Genomic DNA, 20,196 nt, shown 5'->3' with positions numbered 1-20,196 from the left:
AGGGGAGCTTGAGGCGGATGTGGTATGGATCGGGTATGGAAAAGGTGGGATGATTAGGATATGAGCTTTGTACAATAGTATTTGGGTTTTGATACATGCCCATGAAAATTCCTTTTATGATTTTTGAGAGCTGAGACCGAAAGACTTGTTGTGAGTGTGTACGTCTTCATGTGATCTTCGACCGCTGCCCAAAATTTACATGTCGCACATGGCATCATCTTTCGTTGATACTTCATCGAAACACGGAGGATTGATTTGATATTATCAAGGCTTAGCACGTGACTGGTACCTGGGGAGTATAAACACCCCTCGTATCTTCTGTCTTTCTCTCTCATATCACCCTTCCTCTTTTGTTTTATCAAAAAGGTGGAGCTAGTCTTTCATGGTGCGTTCTCTGCCTCTGGTGTGTCAAAACCGATCAAGAACTGTCCCATGATCTTCTGTCTTTCGCCAACCCGTCATCATGCACATACATCTCGCATTTAATCTCATAACTTCTTCATCAATATCGTTTCGTATTTTGCACAATGTCAACGTACTCTCTCAGGCTTCAGTCCTCTTCTCATCGGGGGGGATTGCTGGCATTTTGAAACGCACATATCGGGTACTTGTTCAGATTTTGGAAACATATGCTCTGTGTATTGACATTTTGATAGAAACCTCGGATTCCGGAAGAGGACAGAAACATGGACAGTTTTCGAATTGGTTTTGGTAGGTGAAGTGCAGGAAAACGACTCGCACATGTACACGACATCTACCGAGTTTTTTCGGTGACTTTGGCGCTCTGCACATGTAATGATGTTGATGAGTTTTTTTGTTTCCACGTCTCAGACATGGGATTCTACCATGCCTCTTTTAGGAGAGGCGGCGGTGTCGAACATGTCGATTACGTCTGCACGTTGTTTTTTTGGTAATTGAAGTAGAGGGCGGAAAATCGGAAGACTCGCACACATAAAGTGAAGCAGTCGCCAGTTTTGGTCTTCCGCACATATGAATACTATGGTCAAGGTTTTTTCTTGGTTTGCAGACATGCCATCATGCTCCTGAAGTTTCTGGAAAAGACGGTGGAATTGATCATAACCAGGTCGAAGGCGCATTTTTGGTGATTGAAGTGGAGGGAGAAGACGAGGAAGACTCGCACACATCAAATACTCCGTAATGCTTTTTTAATCTTTCGCACATGGTGATGACGTTGGAAATTTTCGGTCATCTGCCATGATTTTGGCATTCATGATTTTGGAGAAACAGAAGTGATGGTGTGTTGAAGAAAGAGGAAGAGAGGAGCATGAGGTTTATATAGACATCCAGCTCAGTGCGGAGACTGCATGTGACATGCACTGATCGACGCACCGATCCTCACAATCACCTTCTACAAGCAAGGAAAAATCTAAACAGGTCTGCAGACTACAGCAATACATAGACATGCAAAGTAGGTGATCTAACGTCGATGTAGGCTTCTAGGGTGTTTGGTTTTACGCTATGGCTGCAGAGAACAGGGCAGAGGATGAAGTGTGGTGTCTGCGAAACTGGGAGACTGGGAGACTACGTGAGATCACGTGTTAGCGCGGGTGGAGGTGTATATAATCCCCCTCGTTGACTTGTTTCTTCTTGTCTTCAACTCACCATCCGTATCTTCTCAGTTTCAAAAAGCTACGTACACAGCCACATGGCTGTTCTGTCTTCCTCGGCCTGCTTTTCCAAAAGTTGCACCTTCTGCACCTTATGTCCTCGCCTGCGTCCCGTCCTTTTCCAAAAATCAAAACTACAACATGTCATGGTCTGAGAACGCCGATATTGCCTACCATATCTTCCGCATTCTGCACTTCCAAAGAAAATACACATCTGCGACATGACGTGTTTGCGTTCCGCCTTCTCGAAAACCAATTGTCACCAATGGAATGAACTGGAAAATAAGAGAAGAGCAAAAACATGTCATCTCTCTCAGTCTCCCGCTCCTAAACGAGGTCAACTGGGATTCATGTGTTTGTATTCTTTCTCCGCAAAAGTCATTCGGAGAATGGGATGATCTGAGGAAGCCCATACGACCTGTTCGTACTTCCGCGGTCTGCTTTTCTAAAAGGACTGGTCGCTTTTCTCATGTGTTCGCGGCTTCCCCTTCTCAAAAAGCAATTAGAAGAATCGCTATGAACTGAGCACACCAATACGACTTGTCATCTCTTTCTCGATCTGCTGTTCGTGATCTGCTTTCTCAAAACTACAAGACGAATAAATAATGGGCGTTGGCGTCTGTAAAGTTGCAACCCAGTCGACCATGACTGCTTTGCGAGATCAGACTCTAGACTCTAAAATCTCGATGATGTCTTTCCATGAAATGGCGTCGCTGCTGTACTTCCGTCCGTAAGGAAATCATTGCTTCAGCTTTGCAACACCAAAACCGTATGGTCCGACTTCGATGTCGCCGAGCGCCTTCCTGTCTGGAAATCCACCGCACATGTTCGCATGGTTGAGCCGTGTCTGGAACCCTCACGAAACCATGGAGATTGTCCGGACGATTCTAAAAACGCGAAGGTCCCCGTCATGTATGCTCCAGGCTGTGCGATTCGATTGTTGCAACACGTCGCAGTATTCCTAGGTTTCTCAATCGATGAGTAAGAATACATGTTGCGGTAAACTGCCCACGACATTAGATGACACGTCGCGATGGCAAGTGCGCTGGAAAACTGCTGGAAATGCCCAGGTGTTGTTGCGCGACCGTGACGCGTCGCGTTCGCACGACAGATTGCTTGCCGTGTGCACCTGCCAGCCTCAGTCAATACCCCAGCTATTGTAGCAATCTTGAGGAAAAGAGCAGGAATGCTAACGATGGATTCCTTAAAGAGTGCGCAACAAGAGTGTGCGGACCTGGTAGAGGAGTTATATGCTGTGTGCGTTGCTTGGCGTAGTCTGATTCAGGCAAGTTCTCGAAATCCGTCGATTGCAGCGTCCACAGAGTTACCACAGCCTTTTGACCCTTGAGCTTGCCAAGACGCGGCATCCGCACGCGCTCTCCCGCGGAGAAACCCCCAGGGCCCAACTCGTGAGCCAGATATACAGACATCGTCATAAGATATTACCAACCCATCAGCAGACTTTCAGAAATGGCTGATTACCTCAGAGAGTGCCTGCATCAAGGTGCAGAGGCGTTACCTTCGGAAGAAGTCGGCATTTCGATAGCGAGCTGCGAGGAACCATCGGATGGTGATGGTGTGACTTTTAGTCACCGAACACTGCTACTGCATTATTAGGCTTGAGGCTATTAGCGACTGTGAGATTCTTGTACGGATAGCCTTGGAGCTGGAGGTCGACACGACTGAGTGCCTGCAACATCGAGGCCCGATATAGAAAGTTGCGGCGGATCGACCTCGGGAATGCTTACTCCAGCGGTCTACTACGACATATCCATCACGAATCTAGACACGCGATTGAAAACGTTGTCGCAGTTCGGAGTCTAGTCCTATCGTAGCTTTCGCGCGTTGACGCACTTCGTACCTGAACATCCTCACGCGCGCGTCATCCCTGTAGCCGTGCAGCGGAAAAGCCGCGGGCGCCCGGATACGACCAGATCCATCACTCACACGTGTGCTATACGTAATATCCGATCGCACTTACAGCACGAATGCTACGAGATTGTTGTAAGCCGGCGTAGATTTTGTCACGCTTTGTCAACGTGGCGCCCTTGGACTGTTCTCATCGTTCGATATATCCTGGTTGCCTGCTGTAAGGAAATGCATCACCGCGGAGATGCACAACTCAGCGGGTGTTGCAGGGAGTGGGTGATGGCGTGTTCGTATGTGGGAAGGGATGGGAGAGATATTTAGTCGCGTGGGACTTGAGAATTATTTGTCGATATCACACAGTTGGGTTGTTTCAACTTTTGTGGCAGATTGCTTCAACTATACTCACAGGAAAAATCACAACAGCACAACAACGTCCAATACCCAAATTTACACCCGATATTCCATACCTCCCAGATAATCCCCATCGAACACAGGCAAAAATGGGAGCATTAACCCCATCACAAGTGCAAACCATAAAATCCACGGTCCCCGTCCTCGCCGAGCACGGCAACACCATAACAGCAAAATTCTATCATGACCTACTCTCCGCACACCCCGAGCTGAAAAACGTCTTCAACAACACGCATCAAGCGACCGGCCATCAAGCACAAGCCCTCGCAGGAGCCCTCTACGCATACGCCGCCAACATCGACGACCTGGGAAAGCTGAGTCCAGCAGTGGAGCTCATATGTCACAAACATGCAAGCTTGTTTGTCCGAGCAGACCAGTACGATGTCGTCGGTAAGCATCTGCTCGAGACGATGCAGACGGTGCTGGGTGATGCTGCGACACCCGAGATTCTGGAGGCGTGGGGTGCGGCGTACTGGCAGTTGGCGAATATCATGATTGGCAAGGAAGATCAGTTGTATCAAGAGACGTCGTATTGGCCTGATTGGAAAGACTTCACTATCACGAAGAAAGAGAAGGAGAGTGAGGAGATTACGTCGTTTTACCTCGAGCCAGTGGATGCAGATTTGAAGCTACCGGTCTTCAAACCTGGACAGTACATCTCGGTCAACGTCTTTGTGGACGAGCTGGAAGGCGGTGTGTGGCAGGCGAGACAGTACAGTTTGAGCGATGCGCCGGGAAAGAAGTATTTGAGGATCAGTGTGAAGAAAGAACCTGGCATTGAGATTGGGGAACCAAAGCACATGACACATGCGGGCTACATCTCCAATCTGCTACACGACACGAAGTATCAGGGAGACGCAGTGAAGGTGTCGCATCCATTCGGAGAATTCTTCTTCGACACGAAAGAGGTCGATGCAGACGCACCCGTTGTTCTAATCTCAGCAGGCGTCGGACTCACTGCTTTGACCTCCATTTTCAACTCCCTGACAGCGGAGAAATCAGATCGACCGATAACCTGGATCCAAGGCGCACGCAACTCAAAGACACGAGCCTTCAAGACGCACTTTGACCAATGCGCTGCAGCAAACGAGAACGTGCATGCAGTGTATTACTCGTCGACTCCGGGCGAAGGGGAAGTCCAGGGCCGTGACTACACTATCAAAGGTCGCGTAGATCTAGACAAGATTGACAGGAAGTACCTGCATACCGACAACGGTAACACACAGTACTACTGTTGTGGACCCACACGATTCATGCTCGACGTTGAGGCAAAGCTGAAGAGCTCTGGCGTGCCTAGCGAACGGGTGAAGATGGAGTTATTCGGTACCGGCGGAGTACCGAGGGTCTAGGGCTGTTGGTGGAATAGCGATCGACTCAGTGATGCGTTCATCGTATTTCTAGTTGTTTAGTATACCAGATTTCGTATTAGTAGATCCAACACCGTTCTGCTCATCCGCGCGCCAGTCGCGCAGCGGATTTCGTCAGTGCAGCGGCGTACAAGCCACTAATTCGGCATGTGGGATGCGCACCAAAACGCGCATGCCGTAGGATGCCATTTGCAACGCTCCTACGGACACGTGCAGCGGAACGAGGAGCTTTGATGGTAGATCTTCTTAGATGGCAGCGGGAAGGTAAGGTACTAGGACATTGACCAATTCCGACGTCCTGGTCGTTCACCAGGTCAGGCCAGAGGTCGCACACTTGCGCCAGATGCAGGGCAATGTTCCCATGCCTGGGACCATGTAAGAACGGTCTTTGAAGAAGCTCGTTTTAGATATATTGTACCCCAGATACTGACGCCACCCGAAAGGTACGTAGCAATCTCTTTGTTTACTTCAATAGAACGTGTAATATCGAATACTACCAGGATCCCATATCTGGATGCAGAACAACTCAGCAGAAACAACTGTCTTCGTAATTTGCCAATTGAACTGAATGTTGATCGTGATCATAAGGGGCGCATATAGTTCACAACTGCCAGTACAGCAGGGCCGGTAGGATCATACGACAAGGTAGGGCCGAATTTTGAACGTTGTCCGTTATCACCTTCATGCAGGTCGGAGTTGTACGCGCTGCCGCCGACGTCTAATTCGCCCATAGGGGCTAAACAAGGCGTTGGAAGGCCAAAATCTGGGTGGCTGGTAGCCAGGCGGGTAGAAAGCAGGCGCCAACTGAGATGACGGCATGCAGGTTCTGAGCAGAGTCATCTCTCGGGCTCGTGTTCGGAGTCACAACCGGCGAAAGGGGTAATCTTCTGGAAAAGACAGGGTGTGGGCGAGTGAAGCGCACCGTGAGCCTGACCAATGCGAGCGTCTTCTAGAAATTGCGCAGAAGGGCGCTCGGGCAATGTGTGAGCCTTACGCGCAGGGTTGCGACAAGTCATCCTGGCACGCACGCCGGAACGTTGGTCAAAGGAGCTGGGGCCGCAACCGCCGGCTGGGCCAGTGGCATATTCTGCGGCGATGACACAAAGCGCAAGGAATTGTGAGGCGCCCGTGCATTCGGAGACAAGAATAGCTCCCAGGAATCCATGTCGGGTGAGGATGTGAAACAGCTGTGGGCAGCGCTGCCGTAGATGGCACAGTACGCGTTGTGTGCGCGTGATGATGACTCAATAAGAAATAAGATTTAGCTTGTCGGTGTCGATCGTCTATGAACGAGTCTGGGGAGTGCGGTGTAGAGAAATTATGCTTTTGTGATGTGCTGGCCCCGTGCACAACTGTTTTGGAGATGCGCTCGTGTCAGGCACAGAAACGCGACGAGGCTGGGAGTGGGTCCGGCAAATATGGGCATTGGCTTTAGGTGGGACGCGCAGCACAGACGGATCTGGCGGAAGCATACCGACGACCAGGCTGCAAAGAGTTGAAGATATGCGGGACCCCTTCACCGCAACACGGCCAGGAGGCAGCAAATGTCGGTGGGCAGAGCTTGGCTGGGAAAAGGGAGTGAGGGAGGAACCACGTGCCTGACTTGCCTTAATGAGGATGTGCTAGAGACGCGGAAGCGGCAGGCACGCTGTACCTGCCGGGAAGGAGGTTTTGTGATATTGAATTCCCTTTGAAGATGCCGTGCATTGCAAAGGATGCAGAGGCGCCCTGTTGGCAGTTGGACATGGACATCGACGACGTTGGATACGGCCTCGTGGTGGCGGTGTAGACCACGCAGACCTGGCGTTCGCGCCCTGAATGATTGACTCGGCGGCGGTCAGGGGCGTCTCCGGGTGTCTCACAAGTCTCCAACCTCCACAAAATGGACAAGCGTGGCCCAATAGGCGGCGGGACTGCAAAGGCAATACGTTGGTTATTCAGTCGTTATGCTTCTTTTTCGCTGTCTCAAACCCGGCTGGTGCTTTGGCCCCCTGGTGGCTTCTTGTCGCCTGCTGCACGTTCTAAGCAAGTGCTATGCACCGTGCCTTCCCTCCCTTCTAGCGGCCTTCTATGTGCCTTCCAAATCTGGCCCATGCTCCCACATCCCAGCAGCCTCCAGGAACCGCTGAATCGCTGCACCTGGTGTTGCGACCCAATCTGCGCGGTAGTGGAAAGGGGAGGGTGAGGTATCGTGGCGACCGCATGTAACGCCGGAGCCGCAACTCTATGCTGCTTGTCAAGTCACGATGCATCATCAACTCCAGTCGCGTGGTAAGGTCCAACATGGGCGTTGGAGACTACCGTCGGCTTGTGGATCCTCATCTGTGCACAAAAGCGCCACATACGCCTCAAACAAGGTCGCAGGACTGCCCCAGCTCCTTGACAGCTAGCAGCGGCATGCTAACAGGAAAGGTCATGGTGAAGCTGTAGTGTCGCGAGCGCGAGATGAACGCAAGGATAGGGCCGCTCCACAGCTGGATGCGCTGCGATGCATTGATCGAGTGTATTTGAACGTGCCCTGCTCCATGCTGTCAGAAGAATGCTTGCCCGTTCCCTCTACACGCACCACATCTCCAGACTGCTAGGACCAATCACCTAGAGCCTCAGACACAGTCAGCGAGCAGAACTGATTTTGCTGCAGCCACGATTCACCTTTTCTTTTGCCGGCCCTAGGGAGGAACACGATCGACCAGCGCCCCCATCAGTCCACGACAAAGTTACCGACCATACCGACCCTCTTGTTGGGCGGAAGCAATCTAATCAGCACTCCGGCCCAAAGTGTCTTGTACGTCACGTCACCACATTGTCTAGGTGGACAGCCAGACGCCAGAGGACCAGAACCGCCGCGCCGCCCCCGCCACATCTCCAGTTTGCTTGCGGTGAGACGCGCAGTTTCGTGTGTCTGCATAGCCGTTCGTCTACATAAACCGCAGTGTCAGTGTGGTGGGCTTCAGACGCTTTGACAGCGACGCTGCCTGCACATCGTGGTCCCTTTTTGTCGACTAGCGCCTAGGACGATCCGCCCAAGGCCGAATCTGCTCTAGCGCCCCTACGACTTTCTGGGCAACTACGCGCAACGAGGAAAGAAGTACCTGCAGACTCTCCAACACCACGCCCTCCATCACCGCCATCCCCTGCCCTGCCCTCTCGCGCGTCTATATCTATCTCAGGTACGTACTCCCGCTTTGCACGATTCCCTTTCGCCCCGTGCAGCCCGCGCATTCCCGCTGCAGGTCCTTCTCACCGCTCCACTCCCCTTTTCTCCTGCTCCGACGTGGCCAGCGTGACTGCCAGACCGACAATTTCTGGCGCGCCCTTCTTTCACCCTTTACCTTGACGCTGCTGCCACGACGCCCGCTCAACCTCGCAACTGACATCGCCATCTTCAGTAGTGCATCCGCTGCATTGACCTACGCGCGGCCCCTCGACGACTCGACCTGACGCTTCACCAACGCCATCTCTGCTGCGTCCTCGCCCGACGCCTGATTTGCATCATCCTTACAGGCTCTCACCCTCATTTGGTGCGCACCGTCCCGTCTCTTGCTCATCGGGCCTGCAGTGCCTTGCCGCTTTCCGTCACGCGCATCCCGCCGACCGGAGAATGGAGTTGGACACGATTCTGAACCAGAGATTAACAGCATCCCTAGGAAACGGAGCGCTCACCATGCAACACGCAATGCAGCCCCAGCACTTCGGTGCACCCCCGAGCTACCTCAATGGCGGCCACATCAAGTCGGAGAACGGCTCGGAGCGTGGCGTGTCGCCGCACCCGTCAGACTCGTCGCGCTACTCGTCGCAACAACCGCAGCAGCAACTCCCCTCGTATCCCTCGATCCCCCAACAGCACATGAACGGCCTGCGCTACCCCTCGCCCTCGCAAATGCAGGCGCCCATGCCCATGCTCAACAACAGTAATTACATTCCCAACCCGCCAGAGCACGCGTACGCGCAGCAACAGCAGCAGATGGCGGACGCGCAGGTGCAACACCAACACAACGGTGGGCGCCCCGCGTCGGACACGGGTCCACCTAAGGCCTTCGCGTGCTCGACCTGTGGTAAAGGCTTCGCGCGACGCAGTGACCTCGCACGTCATGGTAAGAAGCTTTGGCCCCAACATCAAAAGCAGAGCACTGACAGCATGCAGAACGTATCCACAGCGGTATCCGCCCTCACGTGTGCGACTACCCCAACTGCGGCAAGCAGTTCATTCAGCGCTCCGCCCTCACGGTTCACCAACGTGTCCACACTGGTGAGAAGCCGCACATGTGCGAGCGATGCGGAAAGGTACGAAAATTCTGTTCTGCACTGCATTCACAACTAACATCGAAAAGCCTTTCAGTGACTCCAGTTCGCTAGCCCGCCACCGTCGCATCCACTCCGGCAAGCGCCCATACAAGTGCCCTTACGCCGACTGCCAGAAGACTTTTACGCGTCGCACTACCTTGACGCGTCACCAGAACCACCACACCGGCACTGTCGAAGAGGCCGCTGCCGCCACTGCTGCTGCGCTCGCATCGCGTGCCTCTGCCTCGAGCAGGACCGGTCGCTCCGACGGTGGTGACTACTCCGAGACAGCATCGCCGCTCGGCACTCCTTCGCCCAATGACCGCAATCTCTCTCTTTCACCCGCACAGGGAATGCCTCCTGGTGGCATGCCTGGCCTGCACCGCCAGGGCTCCGACTACGCCTACATGGGCGGTATGAACGTCCCTCCTCACATGCGTCATGAGATGCCCCAGCCCAGCCCTCGTGCCTCCCCTGCGCTCACAGCTCAGTCATACACATCCAACGTGAGCGGCTCTCGCCCAGCGATCACCTCTCACCCTACCGCCTACGGCCCACCGCCGATTCTTGAGCCTCCTGCGTCTGCAAACCACAACCAGTCCGGAGGCACCACCAGCGCCAACGGCAGCCCTCACATGTCCGCCATGGGCTGGCAATCACCGGGCCAACAGGCTCTCCCCTCGCCTGGAGCCCAAGACAACGGCTACGTCTACCCAGAGCCCCAGTACCAGGCACAAAACGGAATGTACTACCAGCAAAACAACATCCGTCGTCCCAACAGCACTGAGCCGGACCACTACAATCCCAACCACCGCGAGATGGGCAACGGAATGTGGGCTCCTGCTGTCCAATAGAGTTGCGGCCCTGGCGCAGTTCTCCCACAGATCCTGGAAGATACATCCGACGTAACGCTTGAGCAAGCTCCACCGCGGCGTCACGGTTAATCTTCCCCACTGTAAAACTAATACATGCGATCACGCTAACCTAGGGAAAAGCTGAACAGCCTGGAGCCTACGTTGACTTTGGGTCGCCTCCTTTGCAAGGTTTTGGGTCAATGTAGTCTGCAGACCTGTTCAGTTTTTCCCTGGTATGAGGTGCGATCCTTACTCTGGTGTTCTCGGCAGGCAGGACCTATACCCTGTTCCACAAAATTTTCTTACTGGCATCCCTATGGGCTAGCGGGTCATTGAGCGCGTTAGTTTTCCTGTTTCTTTCGACTTGCCCATAACTGTTTGTTGCAAGTCTTCCCATCTCCGGGTCGTGGTTATCTGGCGGCGGTTTTTCCATGGGTTTTCGTCCATCCCTCTCGAGACGGGATGGCAGGCGTTGGGCGTGCCTCATACACACCAAGACGGGCAAGGGCGTCCGGGCTTGTTCCGTTTTGTCTTGTTTTTCATATGCACCGGTAAACCTCTCTAGACTGGTATTTAATGAAGGACTTATATCCGCCTCTTAGACTACACCACTATTCTGCGCAAGCGGAGCCAAAAATTCAAATCTCTATAATACACTCATTCCACGGTATGCAAGTGAGACGCGTAATATGTGAGAAGCTATTCCATTTCCATTATGGTAGGTACAAAGATGTTGTGCTCCCGTCGTGCATGGCAGGAACGTGAAAGAGCTCGGCTGTACCTGAATACCCTGAAGGTGTTCGCAGAAGTTCGAATTGACGATAAAGTTCGACAATAATACATGCTTGAGGGTGCATCCCAGTTAAGCGTACAAGTTGCTCGAGACGAGCGCCTTCGCATTCTGTGTGCTGCCCTACAGTCGCCTCATTGGGCTCAGCGCATTGCGAGCATTACCCGTTGCATCCAAGATCTGCCCAGGCGACAAGAGAAGCCTCGTCAGCTCATTCGCAATAGCTGCGTGCTGCTCGCACAGTTGTTTCACGACAGAGAAGGATATCCAAGTATCTAGCACGAGTGAATGCCACAATATCAAGACCAATGTCCATGTTGGACCTCAAGTGAAGGTGCTGGTGGTGCCCGGCATTGACGTCGTCGCCGCGCTTTGACCCTCGAATTCGGTCGCTCGGCCCTGTCCTATGCAGGCGGTCATCGCACCAGCCTCGCATTACGTCTATCCACGTCTCTCCTGCATGTCCATTTTACCCCAGCTTGCCACAACCCACGCTGCCATATCTCGCTACTCTCACCATCGCTGGGCAATCAATTCCGACGACAAACCGCGCTGTTGATTGCTTGCGCCCGTCTACTTAGTGGCACGTCATCCGCCCAGCGCTATACCTCAGCCACTCCTCTGGCGACCCTTCCCTCCCGACAGCTCCGACCCAACGACACCACACACCGAGAGACGGAAATTACGTCGCGACCATGAGTAAAATCGCGAGATCGGTCAAGAACGTGACCAAGGGGTACAGCCAGGTCGAGGTCAAGGTCCGCAATGGTATGGAGTGCCCCAGGAGCTGCATGCACGGCGTAGCTGACCATCGCAGCGACCAGCAACGACCCATGGGGCCCGGTCGGGTCTGACATGGCTGAGATCGCCCAAATCACCTTCAATAGGTACGACGAGTGCGAAGGCTACGCGAGCCATGCTGACCGCTACCCAGCTCGACCGACTTCTATCAGGTCATGGACATGCTCGACAAGCGCCTGAACGACCGCGGCAAGAACTGGCGTCACGTCCTCAAGTCGCTGAAGGTGCTCGACTACTGTCTGCACGAGGGCTCTGAGCTCGTCGTGACGTGGGCGCGCAAGAACATCTACATCATCAAGACACTGCGCGAGTTCCAGCACACCGACGAGGACGGTCGCGACGTCGGCCAGAACGGTAAGCGCGTCCTGCTTTGCGAATTCGTGCCTTACTAAGACAATCGCAGTGCGAATGGCAGCTAAAGAGCTGACTTCGCTCATCCTGGACGAAGAGCGCCTGCGCGCCGAGCGAGCCGACAGGAAATCGTGGAAGTCGCGGGTAACGGGCATCGAAGAGTACCCCGGTGGCGGCCACCACGGTCCTGATGGCGGGGAGAGAGCCACGCGCCCGCGCAACGGCGAACAGCGTCGCAACCGCAGAACGGAAGAAGAAGATCTCGAGCTGAGACTCGCGCTCGAGGCAAGCAAGAACGAGGCAGAGGAGGAGAAGAAGCGCCGCGAACGTGGGGCCAGAGTCGAAGACACCGACGATGACTTGGAAAAGGCCATCAAGTTGAGCAAGGAGGAGGAGGAGCTGCGCCGGAAGGAACTCGAGCAGACCAACGCCGACCTACTTTTCGGCGAAACCACCGCACAGCCGAACGCCTACCAGCCCACGGGCAACAACCAGGGGTACCAGCAGCAGGGCCAGGTGGACTGGTTCGGTAACCTCATGGACCAGAACCAGCAGCAGCCTCAGAACACTGGCTTTCTCAACAACGCATACTCGCAGCCCACGGGCATGCAGCCTCAGCAAACTGGCTTCCAGAATGGGTTCGGCGGCTACGGTGGTTTCCAGCAGCAGCCCCAAATGCCACAACCTACCGGCTTTGATCAGTTCGGCGCTCAGCAACAACAGCAGCAATACATGCAGCCCCAACACACGATCCAACCTCAGCAAACCTCGTTCAACAACAACCCGTATGGTCAATTTGGAGGTGGAGGCTTTGGTGACATGGGTCAGCAACAGCAGCAACAACCGCAGCAAGATCAGAATGCACTCCAGCCTGGCAGTCATAACCCGTGGGCAAGCAACCAGACTCAGGAGTCGCTCAAGCCGCAGCCCACTGGCTCCAACAACCCATTCGCTCAGTCCTTCAACCGACCGCAGCCCACTCAGACCTTCACGCAACCGACGTTGAACACATTGAGCGAGCAGAAGACCCAGACCCAGTTCAACAACACCTCGTTTAACCCCCCCGTATCCTTCTCTCCTGCACCGGCAGCGCAACCACAGCAGCAGCAGCAGCCACAGGCGCCGCAAAAAGAGATGGACCCGACCGCTGCCAGACTCAACGCGCTTCTTGCAACAGGCGAAGGTCAGGACACTTTCGGCAACGTTGGAAACATGCGTATCCCAGCTCAGCACACAGCTCCTGGAACATTTGTCAACTCGGCTGGCGCGGGCTTGAACCGGGTCAACGCCAACGCTACCGGTAACAACCCGTTCTTGAACTCCCAGTTCACCGGCATGCCGCAGCAAAACCGCATGATGCCTGCGGCAACTGGCCCAGCGAGCGGCTTTGGCGCCAACCCTTACGGCAGCGCGAATCCATTCGGTGCTCAGCCTCAGCAGCAGCAGCAACCCCGTCAGCCTGGTGCCAACAACCTAATAGACTTATAGTGTGCTGGTCCAGAGGGTAAAGCTGGCGCTTCGGGTCATTCTTCGATGCTGAAGCGTGGCACTCAAGTCTGCCCCAGATCCCCTCTCCCTCAGAGGCCCAAACCCGCATTCACGTATGGCAAGGCAGAGAGGAGCTTGGACGAGGCTGGTGGGGACGCGTGGTCATTTTGATTCCCTTATTATTATTTCCCCCGACCACTGCGGTTTGCATAGAGGTGAGCGACGAGCGCAACGAGTCAGCGGTGGCTAGTGTAGATAGCTTGATGAGACTATTCAACCCATGATAGTGCAGCTCGTCTGTGGTGCCGCGCAAATGTCTAGATCGAGACTGGAATCATTAATCCCTATTCTCTTTTCACGCTCCTCTCCGTGAAGTGAAAACTTGGAAGCTGTTGTAGAATTAACACGAACTCATTGGGCTGTGTATGCCCAGAACGAGACTGTAACGGCCATCTTCTATTGTCCGTTTACGCCCTCTCACCGTGAATCGCGAAGCTATTGTAGAATAGGCACACGTGACGCAATCTTCATGCGCACTGACGTTTGCTGGGCCCACAGCCGTTCTACACGCTATCCAACCCCGCAATCATCCACCTCCGCGTCGAGTCCACCTGCACCTTGCCGTGTCGCGAACCTCTTTGCCGGCTATTGTTTGCGCCGCTTTGGCTTATTGCCATTGTATTCACTTTTGACACTTCTCTTGCCCAGCTGTTATCGAATGCCACGCACTTGTCAGCATTGTCTAGACCTCACGCTTGGCCAGCAGACTTCACGCTACTGTACTTGGCGACTTCGACGCGTCACGGCCAGCCAGCCATCGTTTGATATACAGACAAAACAAATACGATTATTAGTATCGCCATCTTTACGATACATCGCTTTACCCAAGAGCCTACATGGCTTCAGAAGACGAGGCAATGCACCGACAAACACGCCCGGTATCCGCCATGAGTAGCCGAAAGCGTGCCATTCAAGAGGAGGAAGTGGAAGCGCATGCGCCAGAGCCTAAGAAGCTTCGTACTCGTGGCCCAGTTGAGGACGATGTGGTCGGCAACAAGCTTCAAGCTGCTGTGGCATCAAGCTCGCGAGCGCGCAGTGGTCTTCTCACGCCAGAACCCAGCACCTTGACCGAATCGCAGCTCGAACCTCCAGTCGACACCTCAGAGACGTCCGAGACTGCAACGGCAAACTTCTTCCCCTTCATGAAGCTTCCCGCCGAACTGCGCATCCACATCTACCACATGGCGCTCGTGCGCGAAGAGCCGCTCCTCCTGCATGCCGACCGCGCGCCTGAGAAACCCGAAGACGGCGACGACCTTCTCGCAGCACCGCGCCGAAACAACCTCTACGCCCCCTACATGCCCGGTCGCGAACTGCCCGGCCCCGGCTACGCCTTCCATCGACCCAGACAGGGACCCGAGCGCATCCCGCTAGACGACCCCATCGTCCCCGAGATCCTGCGGCTGAACAAGTTGATATACAGGGAGGCGCGTCAAGTCCTGTACAGCGACAACGTCTTCACCCTCAGCCTCACAAGCGGAATCCACACCCTATCCACCCTCCACCAGCGCTCGCGCAGCCTCATCAAACACGTCGTCCTCACCATACCCTCCCACCACGACATCCTCGACGGCTTCGCCGACCTCGTCCGCCTGGGCCTGCGCTACTGCTGGGGTCTCAAGACGTTCAAAATCATCCTCCAAGCCAGCCTACCAGACGACGGACGGGTGACCGGCGCAACAAGCGTATACGCCAACGCATTCCACATACTCCGATGGCTGCCCCGCGGTTGCAACGTCGGTCTCGAAGGCAACGTGAGCGATACCGTCAAGCGCGTTGTCGCCGAAGAAGGCAGGCTACAGGCTGTACTTGATGAGGTGAGAGAGAGCATTTCTGAAACAACGTGATGATGTGAGGATGTTGCGTGCTGACCAGTGTTGCAGGCGAGTTATCTTAAGAGGCAGCATCAGATGCCGGAGAGGCATTAGTGGTGTCGATGTGGTGGCTCTGTGTTTTTTTTTTTAAGAGCGTGATTTGAGATGTTCGCAGGGTGTAACGCTGTTGATGATTTGAGGGGAAGTTGCCCTTTTTGCGGGCTTTGAGCCTTGAACCGCGAGACTGTACGCTGAGTCGCAGTGTTGATGATATGATGGAAGGCTGCCTTCTCGCCGACTTGGAGTCTTCAAGTGAGGACGTGTTGTCGCTTCCTGCGTTGTTTTCAACGACAAGCCTGTACCTTGAGTTGCAGTGTTGATGATACGTTGGAACGTGGCGTTTGCGAGCTGGACTGGAGACTCGTGTTGTCTCGTCTTTCGCAGTTATGAGCAGAAGCGTACATCTTGAGTAAAGCTTTTCTATCATACTGCAGCTCCATCTTGCGTGAATCAAACGCGCATACCCTTCTTCGTAGGGACGCGATTGCGCTTTCAGCCTCTTCTTGGCAAATCACGTCACTTGACCTGTTATCCATGCCCAGGTGGATTGAAAAAGTCGGCAGAGCAACGTGACAGACGACCGCCACACTCGATGCTGTAATTTTATCGTAAGTCAATGCACAGCTCGCCCCTTTCCCTCGAAAAGGCGGCGTGAGATGCCTTGTCTCGCGACTGCTTATGCAGCACCTTAGCTCCTACCTCTATTGGCTAGTAGCTTACGACGTTGAAGCGCCACAGGTACAGTACCATCTCAGCTCAACATTCGAGCGTGCTAACTAGCCAAGTACCTGGTAATCCTCTCGTCATCGCACGCCTGAGATCGCATGCGCTGCTGGACCGAGGTTTGTTTGGGCTTGCCAGCGGATGTTGTGGCGGTGACGCGTCACATGCGCCAACGAGACGTTACAAAGCTGCGAGAATCGTCTGAGAAGACAAATTGTAGAATCTCATCCCCAGAGCGAGGGCCGGAGCGCGCGTCAGAGTTATAACCGCCTTCTGTTTTCGGTGCGCGGATGAGGGACAGCACACCATACCACCAACACTACTCGACACACTAGCGTCCAACGTTTGTTGGAAGAACTCAGCTAAAATGAAGCTTTTTAGATGATTCAGCTTCTTCGGAGGGTATATGGCAGGCGGTGGGGACGAGATAGATGCCTCTACCGCCTACTCCGCCTACTCCGCCTGCTCTCGTGCATCTTAGCATCCACCATACATACGTCAGATCGGATCACGGTCCCGAGATGGTTCAGCTCTTGTCAAGCACAAACTCTTATCGCTACACTGTTCGTCCAGTATGCCCAATGCGGAAACAAGTAATCTTGGGGTTCAGTGAGCAAGCGGCTCTCAATCCGCAACTGTCGCACAGCATTACCGGCAGCTATGACTAAGTCCTCGAAATGAATACCCTTTGGATTTGGCATCTCGGATGACCGTATCCTAATGCCGTGCGGCGAAGTCAAGACCATGGTTGACGGCAGCATAGTGGTGAAGTGCGTTACTTGCCTCCGCCGCCTATTGGGGCTGTTGCTATTCTTGTTTTGTTTAATCAGCAGTGCCCAGGAAAAGCACGGCAGCGGAAGCCGTCGCCTGGCTCTACCTAGTCAACGTCGATGTAGGGTCTAGGCTAAGCTCTCTTTACGGCTTGGATGTAACCCTGCCGTCTTGCAATTAGGAACTGATCAGCGGCTCAAAAGCAAGCCTTCGCCAACGCTTTCGGGCGATATTGATCCCATCGTTCTGGTTACCGAATACACTAGCTGGCGCCATGAACTCTCCTCCTACCACTTCATCGTCACAACTTCTTTCCACACCTGATGCGCGACCAAAGCGAGCGGTAGTGAGCGAAGAGCCTGGGAAGAAGCCTAAGAAGCCCAACAGCGAGATACGAAAGCAACAGAACAGGATTGCTTCACGGAATTATCGTACGTCAAGTCGTCGCTCGTTGTGATCACAACTAATAACATTCGACATAGGAGAGAAGCGCAAACGAAAGCTCCAATACCTCCAGCAGTTGATCAGGGACGACTCAGAGGGCCGTCAGGAGTCAGAACCATCGCCTGAGCAGCACGAAGTGTACCCGCGCTCTCTATCCGCAGACTACGATATCGCGGGCCCGAGTTCGTCGCCCTACCAGATGTCGTCAAACCGTGTTTTCGGCGCAAGCAGCACAGTTGCAAACGAAGCCATACTAACAGCTACCGTCGCATCCCTTGATTCCCATCACCTCGCAGTCGACCAAGCGTATCCTTCTTACCCGCCTCATTGGAATATGCACATCTACTCTCCGTCCCCACCAGCGAGCATACCTTGGAACATGCCGCCAGCGTGGATGTCGAGTCTAGACTACTCTACACAGGCCGCCGCGACCACTCGCCCGTCTATGTACCGATACCACACCCATCCATCACAGCCATCGTTTCAGCACCCGCATACGTCATCACCGTCACATCATCAACGCGACTTCCTACCGAACACCGACGTCTACGGCTATGGCGCAGACTATGCATCACACAGCCAGGCGTCTGGCAACCCCAACGTGAGTCTGCCTACCTCGTACTCGTACTCGCCGTATCACCAGGGCCGGCGGACTGCTCCAGATTGAGGTTCGAGATCCTCTTTCCCCGTTTTTGGCCGTATGGCTTGGGTGGAGACAGCAAGTAAGCTGACGTGACCAACACCTAGCAGTACGCGCTTGGATGCGATCCTTCGAGCTACGAAAGGCTGGTCTACATCTGAACGTTTACAACGCATCAATTTTAATCCGCGATAGCTCGCTTAGTACGCTCATTGCAGGCGAAACCATGCTTGAACGTTTTCCTCCAGCGCAGTCAACGCGAGGCCTCTACTCCGATGAGAGACAACGCGCGTCATCACCGGACCGGCAAACTACCACGCACAGAGAATAACCAACACGATACAATGAACCTTCAGCTGTCTCCACAGTTCGCTTCAAGCGAAGTATCTTACTCCATCGGGCTATTGTTCACGCGCGGAAGCCGCGAAAACAGCTTACGCCAAGACTACTGCCACGCTGGTAGCACCACATCACGATATCTGAGACACATGGCCACGCGGTCTTGCGTTACTTGCTGCTATGTTGGTGAGATGGATGAGATGGATGAGATGGAGGGGTATCTTGACTGTACTGAAAACTGTTGGGGCGGGTTGGAATGAACCTTGGGAGGTGACGACGATGTGGACGGCCTTCGTTGGAAGGGGAACTGGGGTTGAATTGGGAAGAGGATTTTGATTTAGAGGCGCGCAATGCTGCGGCTGAGAGACCAACGAAAAGTTTGGCAAAGTACGGAGTAGGGTATGTGTTTGGGGCGGACAGGCGTGACGTCAGCTGACCGGTCACGCTTTTGATCGGTACTTGAGTACCTATTGAACTGGAGTAGAGAGAGGAGATACTCCCATGCGTAAATGTTACAACTGCGAGTGTAAATGGCCAAAAGTTGAGTACTGTCTATGTGCACTTGCTGTTCTGCCCTGCTCGTCGGTGGGGAGTACCTACCTAGTCCGCTTTCGGCTAAGCTTGGATGGGCTGTGCAACCTGCCCGCGGGCGTCATCAGCTGAACCCGTTCAGCCTTCCTTCCTCTGCCTACGCACAAGCTCACCAATACTGACGCACGACACTCCATTCCAAGGCAGTTCAGAGGAGCGGTGCTGAGCGTTGTCGCCATTATCTCAGGTATTCCAGTCTTCCGGAGACGACCTATCAACTAGGCCCCGGGAGCTAGCTCTCGCTGTGTGCGTGTTAACTTCGCGTAGTAACTGAAGCACTGCTGCTGCTGTTGAGGCAATATTCCCATATACGCATGACATCTACTATGGAACTATAGCTTACCCAGGCTTTTCCATGCGGCGATGTCTTCCATAGACCAGCTTTCAAATGCAGCGATGTCTTCCCGCGACGAGCTTTCAGATGCGGAGATGTCTTCCAGCGACGACTCTTCAGCCTGGGGGGTGGTACCTCTGGAACGGTCAGACATGGAGGTGTCTCCACGAAGTCGTTCAGAGTTATTGTAAGGTGATTGAAACGCTTTGATAACGCGTACTAATCTTGGTCAGGTCCCTCGCCAGAAGACTTTATCCAGACAAAAGTGAAAAGAAGATCATCGCAAAATCGAACGAGCTTGCTCTGGTGCCCGACAAAGTGTATACTTTATACGAATTGAGTTGTGGCGTATGCCACCAAAACAGTGATGAATACTGCTTACACTTTATTCTTGTGAAGAACCTGAACGTAAACTGCATCTTTTGCGGAATCCTACGCAAGTGTCAGCAGCATTTTGCAAAAGATGCGAATTCGATGGAATTGAGTTCCCATGGGCTTAAGACCGATATCCAGATATGCTACAGCAGTGGGCACTCAACGGCTGGTTGCGAGAGAGTTCATGTTCAGTTGTACTCGA

At 53.8% G+C, this 20,196-nt stretch overlaps 5 protein-coding genes across 5 annotated transcripts; all 5 read left to right on the top strand.

Annotated features, from left to right (window-relative positions):
* Window positions 1–3,997: 3,997 nt before the first annotated feature.
* J4E78_006456 (uncharacterized protein) lies at window positions 3,998–5,257 on the top strand (the record flags this gene model as incomplete). The annotated part of the gene is made up of 1 exon (XM_049367068.1): window positions 3,998–5,257. The coding sequence occupies one exon, from the start codon at window positions 3,998–4,000 to the stop codon at window positions 5,255–5,257; it is 1,260 nt and encodes a 419-aa protein (XP_049220815.1).
* A 3,619-nt stretch (window positions 5,258–8,876) lies between these two features.
* Window positions 8,877–10,413, top strand: J4E78_006455 (uncharacterized protein; the record flags this gene model as incomplete). The annotated part of the gene is made up of 3 exons (XM_049367067.1): window positions 8,877–9,369; window positions 9,420–9,559; window positions 9,607–10,413. The coding sequence occupies 3 exons, from the start codon at window positions 8,877–8,879 to the stop codon at window positions 10,411–10,413; spliced, it is 1,440 nt and encodes a 479-aa protein (XP_049220814.1).
* A 1,485-nt stretch (window positions 10,414–11,898) lies between these two features.
* Window positions 11,899–13,843, top strand: J4E78_006454 (uncharacterized protein; the record flags this gene model as incomplete). The annotated part of the gene is made up of 4 exons (XM_049367066.1): window positions 11,899–11,971; window positions 12,021–12,090; window positions 12,138–12,358; window positions 12,408–13,843. 4 exons carry the CDS (start codon window positions 11,899–11,901, stop codon window positions 13,841–13,843), a joined length of 1,800 nt encoding a protein of 599 aa, XP_049220813.1.
* Window positions 13,844–14,739: 896 nt separating this feature from the next.
* J4E78_006453 (uncharacterized protein) lies at window positions 14,740–15,750 on the top strand (the record flags this gene model as incomplete). Its single annotated transcript, XM_049367065.1, has 1 exon — window positions 14,740–15,750. The coding sequence occupies one exon, from the start codon at window positions 14,740–14,742 to the stop codon at window positions 15,748–15,750; it is 1,011 nt and encodes a 336-aa protein (XP_049220812.1).
* Window positions 15,751–17,545: 1,795 nt separating this feature from the next.
* Window positions 17,546–18,382, top strand: J4E78_006452 (uncharacterized protein; the record flags this gene model as incomplete). The annotated part of the gene is made up of 2 exons (XM_049367064.1): window positions 17,546–17,702; window positions 17,754–18,382. 2 exons carry the CDS (start codon window positions 17,546–17,548, stop codon window positions 18,380–18,382), a joined length of 786 nt encoding a protein of 261 aa, XP_049220811.1.
* Window positions 18,383–20,196: the final 1,814 nt, after the last annotated feature.

Source organism: Alternaria triticimaculans (genome assembly GCF_023758025.1).
Source record: "Alternaria triticimaculans strain BMP 0046 chromosome Unknown scaffold_9, whole genome shotgun sequence".
Classification (NCBI taxonomy): domain Eukaryota; kingdom Fungi; phylum Ascomycota; class Dothideomycetes; order Pleosporales; family Pleosporaceae; genus Alternaria; species Alternaria triticimaculans.
The sequence above is the reverse complement of the archived record's forward strand: the minus strand, read 5'-3'. Positions and strand labels throughout refer to the sequence as shown.